The sequence below is a fragment of the Trachypithecus francoisi genome, unplaced genomic scaffold (assembly GCF_009764315.1).
Source record: "Trachypithecus francoisi isolate TF-2019V2 unplaced genomic scaffold, Tfra_2.0 Lachesis_group8, whole genome shotgun sequence".
Lineage (NCBI taxonomy): Eukaryota > Metazoa > Chordata > Mammalia > Primates > Cercopithecidae > Trachypithecus > Trachypithecus francoisi.
In genome coordinates, this window is record NW_022681473.1 from 63,099,596 (window position 1) to 63,114,494 (window position 14,899).

The 14,899-nt window shown below is 45.2% G+C and overlaps 1 protein-coding gene across 2 annotated transcripts in view; it reads right to left on the minus strand.

Moving 5' to 3' along the window:
* CLPB (caseinolytic mitochondrial matrix peptidase chaperone subunit B) overlaps positions 1-14,899 on the minus strand; it is a 149,111-nt gene that overhangs the window by 61,110 nt on the left and 73,102 nt on the right. For both annotated transcript variants that reach the window (XM_033204501.1, XM_033204500.1), the window contains one exon: positions 5,409-5,537. In XM_033204501.1, the coding sequence (XP_033060392.1) occupies positions 5,409-5,537 (129 nt within the window). The remainder of the gene's footprint in view (positions 1-5,408; positions 5,538-14,899) is intronic.

A 14,899-nucleotide genomic window follows, 5' to 3' on the forward strand; every position in this document is an offset into this window, starting at 1 on the left:
AAGTGAAGCTCTAAAAAGTCAGACACATTAGGAAATTAAACAGTCAGGGAAGGGGATCAGCAAAGAGTAGACCAAAAAGTAAAGCACCACAATTCCCAAAAGAAAACCTACAGTGGTTCTGGAGATTTATCAGTGCATCCAATCCAAAAACATACTAAACCACATGCAGGGCATTGTAGCAAAGGAGATGGAGACAAAAAAAGACACAGGCCTGGCCTTCATCTACCTTGGTCTAGTAAGTGAGACTGGACCCAAATCCAGAGAAAAGGAAAGATTTCAGAAGGAAGGTGGCATGAGGCTGGGGACTGACTGGTAAAAAGAATTCCACCAGCATGAGAAATGGTCTTAAAGGGAAAAGACAGGCCGAACGAACTGCGAGAACAAAGGCACCAAGGTGGGACACAGTGTAGCTGGAGTATTAGGGCTCCAATGGGGGAAAAGGTAGGCGAGGGTCAGACTAGAGCAACTCTAAAACCAGTTAAAAACATTAGTATGGTTAGGATTTTTTTTTTTTTTTAAACGAGTGAGCACTGAGTGTTTCTAAAGTTAATAATAACAGAGACTATACAAAAAGTACCTACTCTGTAGAAGTACATATGTCCTAATCCTTACAAATCCTTAGGAGGTAGGTGGCAACACCCCCATTTCCAGATGAGGAAAAAGAACTTCAGAACAGTCAGTAATTTGCCCTAGATCACATAGCTATTAAATGGCAGGGATGGTCCCAAGATCCTGACTCCAATATTCATGCCCTTCCCTTGCAACCTCTCTTAGCTGGGGGTTCTCCTTTGAAGCATATACAAAAAAATATTTCACTCGTGATTTTCTCAATGCTTCCAAAGGTGTATATATATAGCTAGTACCATTTTAGATGCCTGGAAGAGACGTTAATTCCTGTGTACAATGGATGCCTTGGAGAATGAGGGCTCAATTCTCTGGAAGAATCTTGGTCAAGAAAAACTGCCATGATTACAGATATGTTTTATAGGAAGATGGATCTGCCAGTGGGATCACATTCCTGAAAGGACCTGGCTGCCAAAGCAACTTAACGGTCCTGGAAATATCAAGATGAGTCATCTTCAGGAACTTGAAGTATGAGACTCCAGCCACCTTCCCTGATCACTCCTCTTTCTAGTCCTACTGCCTCTTCCCCACCTTCCTCCCTCCCTCCAACCACACCTGCATTAAAGTGCTGAAGCAGAGCCTTCCTGCTGATAAGCCATCAACACAGGCAAAAGCAGCATCTTCCAAGGTAAAAAAAAAAAAACAGGTCTCTGTACTTTTCTGTGGTGGTTGAGAGTAGAAGACTGGTACTAGTTAACTCAAAACCCTTCTGGAGAACTCCAGCAAACTCCCATTATCCTTCCTGATAAGGCTTAAGCACGCCCTCCTCTGGGAAGTTTTCTGTAACTGATTCCACCTCTCTGATTACCAGGCAGAATACAGCATTTCCCCCTGTTCGTCCCCAGAGTCCCTTGTCCAGTCGCCTGTCAGAGCACCTACCCCATTATCATGGCCTGTTTCCACATCTGTCTCCTCTGACAGTGTGAGAGCCTCTCAGGGTCAGTGACAGTTTGCCTGATCTGTCTTAGGATTCCCTGAGGCCCATGGTCTCAGAGATGGCAAGTGTCTTGCCGAGGGTCACTTGATAGGGCTGAGATTTAAACCCAGGTCTGACTTCAAAGCTTGTTTCTTTTTCACTATGCCACAGCATCTCCTGAAAATGAGGCGATGTTAAGCAGTCTGTGCTAAGCTGTACAACGCTATACAAGTTTGGAGGAGGAAGTATCAGAGTAGACCAGATGACCAAGAAAGGCTTCCTAAGAGAGGGAGGCCTTGAAGAGTCTGAGGATTCAGATAAGAAAAGAGGGAACATGATGGCACTTTAGGCAGGATAGGAATGTTGTAGGTAGAGACAGAATTAAGAGGCCTTAAGGTAGGAGTAAAGGTTCCCTATTGGGGAGGAATGGAATTACAGCTGCCAGAATGAGAGTTTGAGTTCTTTACACATGTCACAACGATAACTACTTATAACAGGGCACCTACCATGTGCCTGCCAGGGGCTTTCATAAAAAATACCACCAATCCTCATGCTATCCTTATGAAACAGATGTTATTTTAGATGTACGAAAACTGAGGCTTAGAGAATTAAGGAAACATGTCCAAGGCAACACAGCTAATAGGACTTGGGATTCAAACCTAGGTTGGCCTGATTCTGAAGCCTAAGGTTCCTTTTCTGTTACTCCATGCCACCTTCTAATGGGCCAGAGAGCTTTCCACATTATCAGCCTGATGCTTCTGTCTGAACCTCCTCCCAGCTCAAATGGGGACTTCTGGTCAGACAGCAAGAGCAGCTGACTCTTCTAGCTCTAACCCTCTAAGGTCTGGGGACCCTAAATCCCAGAGGACTAAGTAATTTAAGTGTTCTGTGTGGGCCCTGTGAGCACAGGCTGGCCTCTGTATTTAGGCCTGCTTTGGATCTCACAGAATCTCCCTTGAGTTACTGCAGCAAAGCTGGTGGCAAGCACAGCCTAAGAAAACCAGATGGGGCTGGGTGCGGTGGCTCATGCCTGTAATCCCAGCACTTTGGGAGGCCCAGGCGGGCGGATCACCTGAGGTTGGGAGTTTGAGACCCAGCCTGATCAACATGGAGAAACCCCACATCCACTAAAAAAACACAAAATTAGCTGGGTGTGGTGGCACACGCCTGTAATCCCAGCTACTTGGGAGGCTGGAGGTAAGAGAATTGCTTGAAGGTGGAGGTTGCAGTGAGCCGAGATCGTGCCACCACACTCCAGCCTGGGCAATAACAGCAAAACTCTGTCTCAAAAAAAAAAAAGGCCAGCCAGATGGGCAGGAAGGTAGGCTCCCTTGCCTTTCCTGAAACCCTTTGGAGAGGGTCAGGTGAGGTCAAAAGACTCTGGAAATATTACTGGCAACAGCCCCTAGAATGATAGAGCAGGATCCTGCCTCTCGGTTGGCTGGTCACACACACAGGCAGACCAAGGGAGGTCAGGGGGAAGGGAGGTCAGAAGTTGGCAGCCTGCCGGCCCTAAGTGACGGCAACTTGTTCAGGGTTGGGAGGGAGAAATAGTGGGTTAACGGTTTCGGCCCTTGAGGCTGGGAGGCTAGGGCAGGGGGTGTAAATGGATGCTGGCTAAAAAGGCAGGTGGGAGAAATGTAAAGGTGGGGGCTAAGGGCATCTGTTCCAAGTCAACAGGCAGGAACCATGGCCCTGGAACGGCTCAAAGGGCCAGCCTTGGCCTGGGGGGTGAGGACAGAGGGAGTTTCATAAAAGGCTCTCATCTTTTCATTTCAAAGGTGTTCGATCTAGAAGTCTAGGAAGAGGGGCTCCTTATAAAGTGAATTATCTGGGGATTGGGGGAAGCAGAGAATGTAAACTACTGGACAATAGCTGGGAGTATTAACTGATTTTAAGGCACGGCAGAGAGAACGTCCTTGGTGAACACTCCAAATCTTAGCTACAAATGTCTTGCCACAGAGCTTTCCAACGGACAAAGGAAGAAGCATTCTGCTTGGGGACGTTTTCTAAGTCTCTGCTTCTGAGAGCAGCAAGTTCTCGCTGCAGAAGCATCAGTCATCCCAAGCACTGCTGCCACATCCACAAGCAGTCCTGCCCTTCAGTGGCTGTGCCCCAGACCAAAGCATATTCTGGCTGCTCTGGGGCAGGTCCCTTGCAGGCTTGGGGATACAGGCCAGGCCTGGGTTTTAAGCTAGCATGGCTGTGGCTGACAGAAAGTGGCAAGATTATATGTTCCTGGTAAGTTCCCAGAAGCCAATCAGAAGATGATCTGGGGATGCTGGGCCTGAGGAGGCAAAAGCTCTGGGACTAAAAGAACTTTCTTTGAAGACTGGTAGCTGGAAAAGTGATTAGGTAGCAAAAGACAGTTGGCATAAGTTACAAAGAAGACTACAGCTCATTAAAAAGATGTTTCAACCACGCCGGGCGCAGTGGCTCACGCCTGTAAACCCAGCACTTTGGGAGGCTGAGGTGGGTGGATCACCTGAGGTTGGGAGTTCAAGACCAACGTGGAGAAACCCTGTCTCTACTAAAAATACAAAATTCGCCAAGTGTGGTGGCACATGCCTGTAATCCCAGCTACTTGGGAGACTGAGGTAGGAGAATTGCTTGAACCCGGGAGGCGGAGGTTGTGGTGAGCCGAGATTGTGCCATTGCACTCCAGCCTGGGCAACAAAAGCAAAACTCCATGTCTCAAAAAAAAAAAAAAAAAAAGATGTTTCAACCAGTCAAGGATGAAGTAAAATGGGATTAACTCTCTGGGGAAGAAGGAGGGTTCCTTCTGTCTCTGAAAAATGTCAGCTAGCCAGCTGTTGGAGAGGGTTCTGCTGGCAGAGAGGCAGGCAATCATCAGAGTGGCCCAGGGACCTTTGAGGACCTTGCCAGTGCTCAGGTTCTATGAAGAATGATCCCAACAAGGAAGACCCTGGGGTCTAGCCCCAAGAGAGGATCCCTGGCCCTCAAAAAGCAGCAGAAGGGGCATGAACAGGCAGTCATGTACTATGCACTCACTCAGGGGTCTGTGCCCCACACATCCTGGCAAGTTGCTTCCCACCCTCTCCCAAGGAGAGGCCGGAGTGGGACATAGGGAAGTGGGAAACAAAGTGACTGGGATGTGTCTGGAAGGTAACACTACCAGACTTGGACAGGACTTGCCCAGCCTGAGTCTGGGGATGGCATATATTGTCCCTCCAATTAACTGATGTTCTCCATAGGGAGGGTATTCATTATTCAACAAATATTTATTCAGTGATTACTAAGTGCCAAGTACTATAGTAGATGCTGGGGACACTTGAACCAGTCAGCCACGGTTCTCGCCTTTTAGAAGCTCAGAGACAAGCTAGGGAGAAGGCTACTGAACAAACAAAAACAATTTCAGATTGTGACAACTAATGACGGAAAAGAATAGGGTGCCATGACCCAGAGTAATGAAAGGGGCCTGAGACTGGGGTGGGACCAAAGAGGGTGTCTTTGTGACCTGGGTTAGTAGGGATTTAAAGAGCCTCTCCTTTGTTTCATTAGCTCTGCTTTGGAGGTCATGGGGGAGAAGAGAGAACACTTTTAGCGGTAGCAGCAATCCAAAAAACTCTCATAGCATACAGAGGCAGGATGGCATGGTGCATCACACACACATATAGGCAGAGAACACACATCAGCCACAGGAGGGCAAACCACATGTGTGCACTGCCACTCGCAGCAAGCAAAGCTGCTCTCGAGGCATCCCTAGCTCTGGGAGGATAACAGGGCTCTGGGGAAGTATGTTATTTCCAGAATAGAGAGGCTGCCAAGTACTCTCTCCCCCTGCCAAACCCCACTGCACTCCTCCTCCACCTCCCCCACCCCACCCTTCCTCCACCTCTGTTCTCACCTCCATCAAGCAGCTCCTTGACAGTGCGGTAGTCATCAGCAAGGACAGCATAGTGCAAGGCCGTGCAGCCCTTGAAACTGGCGCGGTTGTTCAGCCGGTTGTTGAAGTCATCCTCTCGGGTGATCAGGACTGGAGAGACAGCAACACAAACCCTTCCATTAGCAATGACAGCATGAGTCACCAATCTCACCTGCTTTCTCATGGCATTTTAATTCACTCACTCACTCACTCACTCACTCACTCACCCACCTACCTACTCACTAAGCATAAAATGGCACCTACTATGTTCCTGGCCACCTGTGCTGGGTAAGAAGAGGCAAAACAGAGGCCAGTTAGTTCCACAGTGTTTACTGACATCTGTTATGTGTTAGGATTCATCCTGGGGACATGAAATAGATCAGATAAGGTCGCTGACCTAACTGATGAGGGAGGCAGACAATAACCAGATGTTTATAGAACTGTTTGAGATAAATGCTCTGTTACAGGTATAACAGAAGAATATACCAGAATGCTACAGGAGAGTTTAGCTCAACTTGGGCATGAAGAGAGGATCCCAGAAGACAGGAGTCTTAAAGGATGAAGAGAAGTTATGTAGGTAAAGAAAACAGGTTGGGGTAGGATAAGGGAAGAGTGGGGCAGCAGACAGAGGCTGTTTTAGCAGAAGGTTAATACACCTCTCCGCTCTGAAAATGTTTACATTCTAGTAAGTAAGTGGTTTTAATTTTTTAAAACTTAAAAAATTTATAAAAGCAATTAAATTTTTAAAATCAGAGAAAAGTACAAAGAAGAAAAGGGACCGATAGCTCAGTGACTTGAGAAACTACATGTCAGATTTTGATATATGTTCTTCCAAATTTTTTATGTGTGTGTGTATCCCCTACAACATTGGAATTTACTGTGAATGCAATTTTGTAATCTGCATTTTTACCCTTAATAATAATTACATTTCAAAAAAAAGTAAACATTTTTTTTGAAAGAAGAACAAGCATTTCATGTGGTCAAAGAACCAAAATCCCCCAGGCTCACTCTAGTGCTAATATTTGTGATTTTCTCACTCTGATTTGATACAAAATAATACAAAACCAGTCCATCACTTTTCCAAGACTCTCTGGGTTGGGTGACTTCACACACCCTGTTTACCCAGGGTGGTCCTGGTTTTCGTCTGTTGTTATAGACAGTTCCAGTTTGGACAATAAATTAGAACATTACCCCACCTCTGGGGCCCTCCCTTGGGAAATGAGACCCCACAGAGCACTCTCTCCCCTGCTCAGGCGACGGAGCTTCTTTCTAGCCCCCATGTGGAAGTTATCCAGGCAACTGTCTTACATTCCCTCCTGAGCTGAGTTTGTAGGGGTAGAATTTGGGTCCTGACTACCTGTACTTCTCTTCTCCTTGAGTCCACAGCACAGGATCTGCAGAGGACAGGTTCCTCTTACCTCTCACTGGATAAAGGGGTACACTCAGTCAAGAGGCAACCTTACCTATGTAGTCAAAAGCACCAGACAATTCCTAAACCATTCTTTTTCAAGTGGTCTTGGAATGGAGTCTATGCTTCTCCCCACTGCGCAATACTCAACATCCTATATAAAGTTCCAACAGCCAGAAGACTGCCATGCCTCTTCCTAATACTAATAGATTTTTTTTTTTTTAATGGAGTTTTGATCTGTCACCCAGGCTGCAGGGCAGTGGCACCATCTGGCTACTGCAGCCCCTACCTGGGTTCAAGGTTTCTCTGCCTTAGCCTCCTGAGTAGCTGGGATTACAGGCGCCTGACACCACACCCGGCTAATTTTTGTATTTTTAGTAGAGATGGGGTTTCGCCATGTTGGCCAGGCTCGTCTCGAAATCCTGACCTCAAGTGATCTACTCGCCTCAGCCTCCCAAAGAGCCGGGATTACAGGCATGAGCCGTTGCACCTGGCCATACTAATAGATTTCACTCACTGACCTTCTACTCTATACCTGACATGGTCACTTGACACAGTTAATCTTACTTAATTCTCATAATTACCTTACATAGTAGGTAATTATTATTCCCATTTTATAGATGAGGAAACGGAGGCTCAGAGGTCACGTAGCTAATAAGGGGTTGTCCTCACTCTTTCTCACATATCATAATGTCACCCTCAGTTTCCAAATGAAGAAATCAGAGACCAAGAAAGAAGTAGAGCCCAGATGTCCTGGTCCCAGCCTTGGCTCTTATTCCATCCTGTTTTCCTGTTTGGGTGAAGGTGCAAACACACTCTCTGCAGAATTTGCCCTTAATAGAAAATGGTCTAAGGTTTGTAGCTAGCACTCAAATAAGCTAGTGTGGATGGAAGCATTTCAAATATTTGGCCAAAATAAAGTTGGTGGAATGTGCAGCTGGAAAACAGACAACAGTTTCTTGTGGTTTATAGAATCAGTGGTCAATGAGCCTTCTACTCCTGACATGGCCTCTCCAGACTGATGAACCCCCTGCTCCTGCCCCAGGAGTGTTATCTGACCTTTCCTGGAGCAGGAAGAACAGGAAGTTAAAAGGCCTCTAACATACAAGTCCCACGTGCAATGGCATCTACACTTTTCCCATAAGAGATCCCTTTAGGACCTCAGTCAGAGATTACTAGCCCTTAGTTACAGTCTTATCAAATCATGCTAGGTGATCTTATTTCCAGTCCACTGCAGATTAGGAGAAGGAAATAAGAAGGCCAGGGAGGATGCTACAGAACCAAGCAGATTGATTACAATCAAGCATTGGCCAGGCAGGCAGGGAAAAGAACAGGACAATGAAAAGCTGAAAAAGGAATTCAGAGTACAGCACCTCCAAAGACCCTAAGGGCATCACTGAACTGCCACATACGACATTAACTGCTGGATATAATGATGAACCTGACAAAACGTGATAGTTGGCTCAAGGAAGCAAGAAAGGTATAATCCATTTTACAAAGAAAACACATCACTTATTCAACAAACAACATTTAATGAGCACCAATGCATGGTGGTAGTTCCCGGAGATACAATAATAAATAAGACACAGTTCCTGACTTTCAGAAGCTAACATCCTAATGCAAGAATCAGACCACTGAGCAGACAAATGATAATACAATTTCACACATGCTATGACAGAGCTATACCCAGGGTGCTTACCATAAACAGCAGACGAACTTCAGGAACACAGCTGGGGCTATTCTGGCGCAAACGTCAGGAGAGTGCTGGTGTCATAGCCCAGCTAATAAGGAATGTCCAGAGGAGGCTCACTGCTCACCTAGGTCTCGTCTCTCATCATCACCTTTCTAATGCTCTTTCTTGTCTCTGAGCTTTTGTAAATACTATTCTACTACCTGGAACATCTTCCCCTCTCCCATTACTTCAGTTGGCTAACTCCAGTACACCACTAGGCCTCTGATTAGAAGGCCTCTGATTAGAAGTCACTTTCTCCAGTGATTCCTCCTACGTTTGAGGTAGTTATTGCTCCTAAGAGCTCCTCTAGCACCTTACGCATCTCCTAATTCTAGTATTTATTACATTCTATTGCAAGCACCTGCTTACTTGACAATTCCCCACTAGACAAAAAACTCAATGAAGACAGGAAGTGTGACTACCTTCTCCATTGCCCAGCAGTGTATGGCCGTAAGTATGTGCTTGACAAATACTTGTTGAATCAACAAATAAATACATAAAACATAAACAAGGTCTTAATATTATCTTTGGTTTTGGAACAATAAAAATAAAAGTAATACCAGTCAGCAGTATTTGGTGGGGCTCTGGAGTCAGACCACTTATGTTTCAATCCCAGTTCTGAACTTACTGACTGTGTAATCTTGGGCAATTTACTGAACCTCTCTGTGCCAGGCTCCTTTATCTATATGTGGGGATAATAATAGTAGCGCCTTCATGGGAGGTTGTAAGGATTAAATGAGACACTATGAATAAAGGGGCTGGGTACAGTGCCTAGCATATAGTAGCTCTCAATAAATGTTCGTTATTATCTCATCATGGGCTTCCAAAAGTGTATTTTTTTCCTGTGAAAAAAGGCTTCATTTGAGGAATCCTGAATATACTTCTCCTGTCAGAAAGGCACAGTGAGGTGGGCACAGTGGCTCACGCCTGTAACCCCAGAACTTTAGGAGGCCGAGGGGGGCAGATCACTTGAGCTCAGAAGTTTGAGACCACCTTGGGCAACATGGCGAAACACCAACTCTACAAAAAATACAAAAATTAGCTGGGCCTGGTGGCGCATGCCTGTAGTCCCAGCTACTTGGGAGGCTGAGGTAGGAGGATCACTTGAGCCAGGGAGGCAGAGGTTGCAGTGAGCCAAGATCATGCCACTGCACTCCAGCCTGGGCGACAGATCCAGACCCTGTCTCAAAAAAAAAAAAAAAAAAGAAAGAAAGAAAGAAAAAAGAAAAAGAAAAAAGGAAGGAAGGGAGGGGAGGGGAGGGGAGGAGAGTGAGGGGAGGAGAGGGAGGGTGGGAGGGCACAGTGAGCATGAGAATGGAGTTCTGAGTTAAAAGCCATCTGTTTCACTGGGTGTCACTCAGCAGTTTCTTTTTGACAGCCGAACCCTCGTTAAAATCCTGCAGTGGTCTCTAGATAACAAAAGCTTTATTTACTGTTCACTTCTGCAGAGGAAGGCAATCCTAGCTTTGAGTCCCTCTCGGCCTCTACTGGTCACTCCCAGGAGCCGGTGCCATCTAATGTTATGGAATGTCTAGCCTTTAAAGATGCCTTTAAGATGTGAACATGTTTCCATGAGAGGGAACCTCTATGACTAATAAGACAAATAAGAGAATAACCCCTTATGTTTGTATCATGTTTTAAAGTGTAGGGAGCACTTCAAGGCAATCATTCCCTTATCCTCATGACAATCCATGTAGGGCCAACAGTTTAAGTACTATCATCTCTATTGAACAGATGAGGAAATACAGGCTTAAAGAGGTTAGGTGGCCTGCTCAACTTGCAATGCTGGTCAGTGGTAGGCTAGGACTAGACCCTAAGTCTGAGTGGCTCCATGGCCTCTGCTCTATCTTCTGTACTGTGCAGCTTCTGCCAACGCCCACAGGCCCAAGCCTTACATAACTCAGGGTCGAATGATACAACCTGAAGCTCAGGGACTAAGCTAACTTCTTATCAAGAGTCTCTAGGAAGAAGCCTCTGGCCTCTCAGCTTCCTCTCACTGAAGACTACACAAATTAAAACCCTGCTGAGACATCACGGCACCAGTTAGAAGCAGAGCACTTGCCCCTTCTTGCCACTGCTCAGGAATGGCATCTACAATGTGTGTGTATGTGAGGGAGTTGTCTACAACCCACCAGAAAGGTCTCCGACTTTCCAACTTGGATCAGTTACTTCATCTCATCATTTTCATCTTTTCCACCACCATTCAAACTAAAAAAAAGCGTAAAGAGCTTCAGCATGAAGTGTATTCCAATTACTTTCTGTTTATTTATTTTTTTGAGATGGAGTCTCACTCTTGACACCCAGACTGGAGTGCAATGGCACAATCTGGCTCACCAACCTCCGCCTCCCAGGTTCAAGTGATTCTCCTGCCTCAGCCTCCTGAGTAGCTGGGATTACAGGCATGCGCCACCATGCCCAGCTAATTTTGTATTTTTAGTAGAGATGTGGTTTCACCATGTTAGCCAGGCTGGTCTTGAACTCCCAACCTCTGATGATCCACCTGCCTCGGCTTCCCAAAGTGCTGGGATTACAGGTGTGAGCCACTGCGCCTGGCCAAGAAACATTTTTTTATTAAATAAAATATATATAGAGATGGAGTCTCTCTATGTTGCCTAGGCTAGTCTCAAACTCCTGGGCTCAAGTGGTCCTCCTGCCACAGTCTCCCAAAGTGCTAAGATAACAGGCATGAGCCACTCACTGCACCCAGCCTTCAAACAGATTTTCCTTCCCACCTTTTTCCTTTCCTCCTCCATTCCTGCCACATAGAGGACCCTGGTGACACCAGTGTGAATCCTCAGCAGGCAGCAACATGTATTAGAAAGACCATGGGGGCTGGAGTCTGCAAGTCTGGAAAGCAAAACTGACTGTGTGACTTTATGAACATCTGTGAGATTCAGTTTCTTCATCTCCAAAACAGAGATAATATCACCTACCTCACAAGAGTCAATGGCAAACCTAACTTAAAAAATGGACAAAGGATTGGAATAGACATTTCTCCAAATAAAACATACAAATGGCCAAAGAGCACATGAACAGATGCTCAATATCACTGGCCATCAGGAAAGTGCAAATCAAAACCACAATGAGGCTGGGCGTGGTGGCTTATACCTGTAATCCCAGCACATTGTGAGGCTGAGGCAGGAGGATCGCTTGAGCCCAGGAGTTCAACACCAGGCTAGGCAACGTGGAGAGACTCCATCTCTACAAAAAATTTTAAAAATTAGCCGGGGGCTGTGGTGGCGCATGCCTGTGGTCCCAGCAACTCAGGAGGCCGAGGTGGAGGATCCCTTAAACCCAGGAAGTCAATGCTGTAGTGAGCCATGATCACACCATTGCACTCCAGCCTGGAGGACAGAACAAGCCCTGTCTCAAAATATCAAATAAGATTCAATTTATATTTAATGTCCAGATTAGGCAAATCTATGGAGACAGAAAGTAATTACTGGTTGCCAGGGGCTGGTAATAGTTGAGGAGAAATGGAGAGTGACTGATAATGAATATGAGGTCTCTTTATGGCATGATAAAAATGTTCTAAAATTAATTGTCATGATAGTTCGCACAACTCTTGTGAATATACTATATAAACCATTGAGTTATATACTCTAAATGGTGAAGTGCATATAGAACCAAAAAAGAGCCCAGCCACAGCAATCCTAAGCAAAAAGAACAAAGCCAAAGGTATCAGATTACCTGACTTCAAACTATACTACAAGGCTACCGTAACCAAAACAGCATGGTACTGTACAAAAACAGACACACACACCAATGGAACAGAATAGAGAACCCAGAAATAAAGCCACACACCTATACCCAACTGATCTGCAACGAGGTCAACAAATATAAGCAACGGGGAAAGGATTCCCTATTCAATAAATGGTGCTGGGATAACTGGCTATCCACATGCAGAAGAATGAAGCTGGACCTCTACCTCTCACCACATACAAAAATCAACTCAAGATGGATTAAAGATTTAAGTGCAAAACCTAAAACTATAAAAATCCTAGAAGAAAACCTAGGAAATACCCTTTGGGACATCAGCCTTGGCAAAGAATTTATTACTAGGTCCTCAAAAGCAAATGTGTGACAAGAACAAAAATTGACAAATGGGACCTAATTAAATGAAAGAGCTTCTGCACAGCAAAACAAACTATCAACAGAGTAAACAGACAACTTATAGAATGGGAGAAAATATTTGCAAACTATGCGTCTGACAATGGTCTAATATCCAGAATCTATAAGGAACTTATGTGGGATTTTTGTCTGTTTTGTTTTGTTTTGAGATAGAGTCTCACTTTGTCACCCAGGCTGGAGTACAATGGTGTGACCTTGGCTCACTGCAACTTCCGCCTCCCAGGCTCAAGTGAGTCTTCTGCCTCAGCCTCCCACATAGCTGGGATTACAGGCATGCACCACCACATGAGGCTAATTTTTGTATTTTTAGAAAACCCTGTTTTCTAAAACAGGGTTTCACCATGTTGGCCAGGCTGGTCTTGAACTTCTGACCACAGGTGATCCACCTGCCTCGGCCTCCCAAAATGCTGGGATTACAGGTGTGAACCACAACACCTGGCCAAGAAGCTATAAGGAAGTTAACTCAACAAGCAAAAAATAAATCCCATTTACAAAATGGGCAAAAGACAAGGACATTTCTCAAAAGAAGACATACAAGCAACCAACAAACATATGAAAAAATGTTCAACATCATTAATCATCAGAGAAATGCAAATCAAAACCACAATGAGATACCATCTCACACCAGTCAGAATGGCTCTTATTGGTGAGGCTGTAGAGAAAAGAGAATGCTTATACACTGTTGGAGGGAATGTAAATTAGTTCAGCCACTGTGGAAAGCGGTTTGGAGATCTCCCAGAGAACTTAGAACTACCATTCAACCCAGCAATCTCATTACTGGGTATATATCCAAAAGAAAACAAATTGTTCTACCAAAAAGAAACATGTACTCATATGTTCATCACAGCACTATTCACAACAGCAAAGACACAGAATCAATCTAGGTGCCAATCCATGGTGGATGGAATAAGGAAAACATGGCACTATTCCATGGGATACTACATGGAATACTACACAGCCACGAAAAAGAATGAAATCATGTCCTTTGCAGCAACATGGATGCAGCTGGAAGCCATCATCCTAAGCAAATTAACACAAGAACAGAAAACCAAATACTGCATGTTCTCACTTATTATTATTAATTTTTTGAGATGGAGTCTCTCTCTGTCGCCCAGGATGGAGTGTAGTGACACAATCTAGGCTCACTGCAACCTCTGCCCCCTAGATTCAAGTGATTCTCGTGCCTCAGCCTCCCGAGTAGCTGGAACTACAGGTGACTCGCACCACCACACCCGGATAATTTTTATACTTTTAGTAGAGTCGGAGTTTTGCCATGTTGGCCAGGCTGGTCTTGAACTCCTGACCTCAAGTGATCCACCTGCTTCGGCCTACCAAAGTGTTGGGATTACATGCATGAGCCACTGTGTCCAGCCTGCATGTTCTCCCAAAGTGCTGGGATTACAGGCGTGAGCCATTGTGCCCAGCCTACATGTTCTCACTTATAAGTGGAAGCTAAACAATGGGTACTCATGGACATAAAGATGGCAACAATAGACATCAGGGACTCTTAGAGCAGGGAAGGATGAAGGAGGCAAGGGTTGAAAAACTATTGGATACTATGTCTAGTACCTGGGTGATGGGATCAATTATACCCCAAACCCCAGCATCATGCAATATACCCAGGTAACAAACCTGCACATGTAGGCCCTGAATCTAAAATGAAAGTTGAAATTAAAATAGATTTGATACAAAATTTTTTTAAAAAAGAAATGAGGTAGGAAATCTAGTGAGGTGTGAGAGGACGGGAAGAGAAGCTTTTCTATTTAAAGCTCTTGTATCATTCATTTTCTTTCTTTTTTTTATTGATACATAATTCACACTCCATAAAAACAAATGGTGAATTGTCTAGTATGTAAATTAAATCTTAATAAAGCTGTTAGGTTAAAAAATATATGGAAGAAGGCCGGGCGCGGTGGCTCAAGCCTGTAATCCCAGCACTTTGGGAGGCCGAGACGGGCGGATCACGAGGTCAGGAGATCGAGACCATCCTGGCTAACACGGTGAAACCCCATCTCTACTTAAAAATACAAAAAACTAGCCAGGCGACGAGGCGGGCGCCTGTAGTCCCAGCTACTCGGGAGGCTGAGGCAGGAGAATGGCGTAAACCCGGGAGGCGGAGCTTGCAGTGAGCTGAGATCCGGCCACTGCACTCCAGCCTGGGTGGCAGAGCCAGACTCCGTCTCAAAAACAAAACAAAACAAA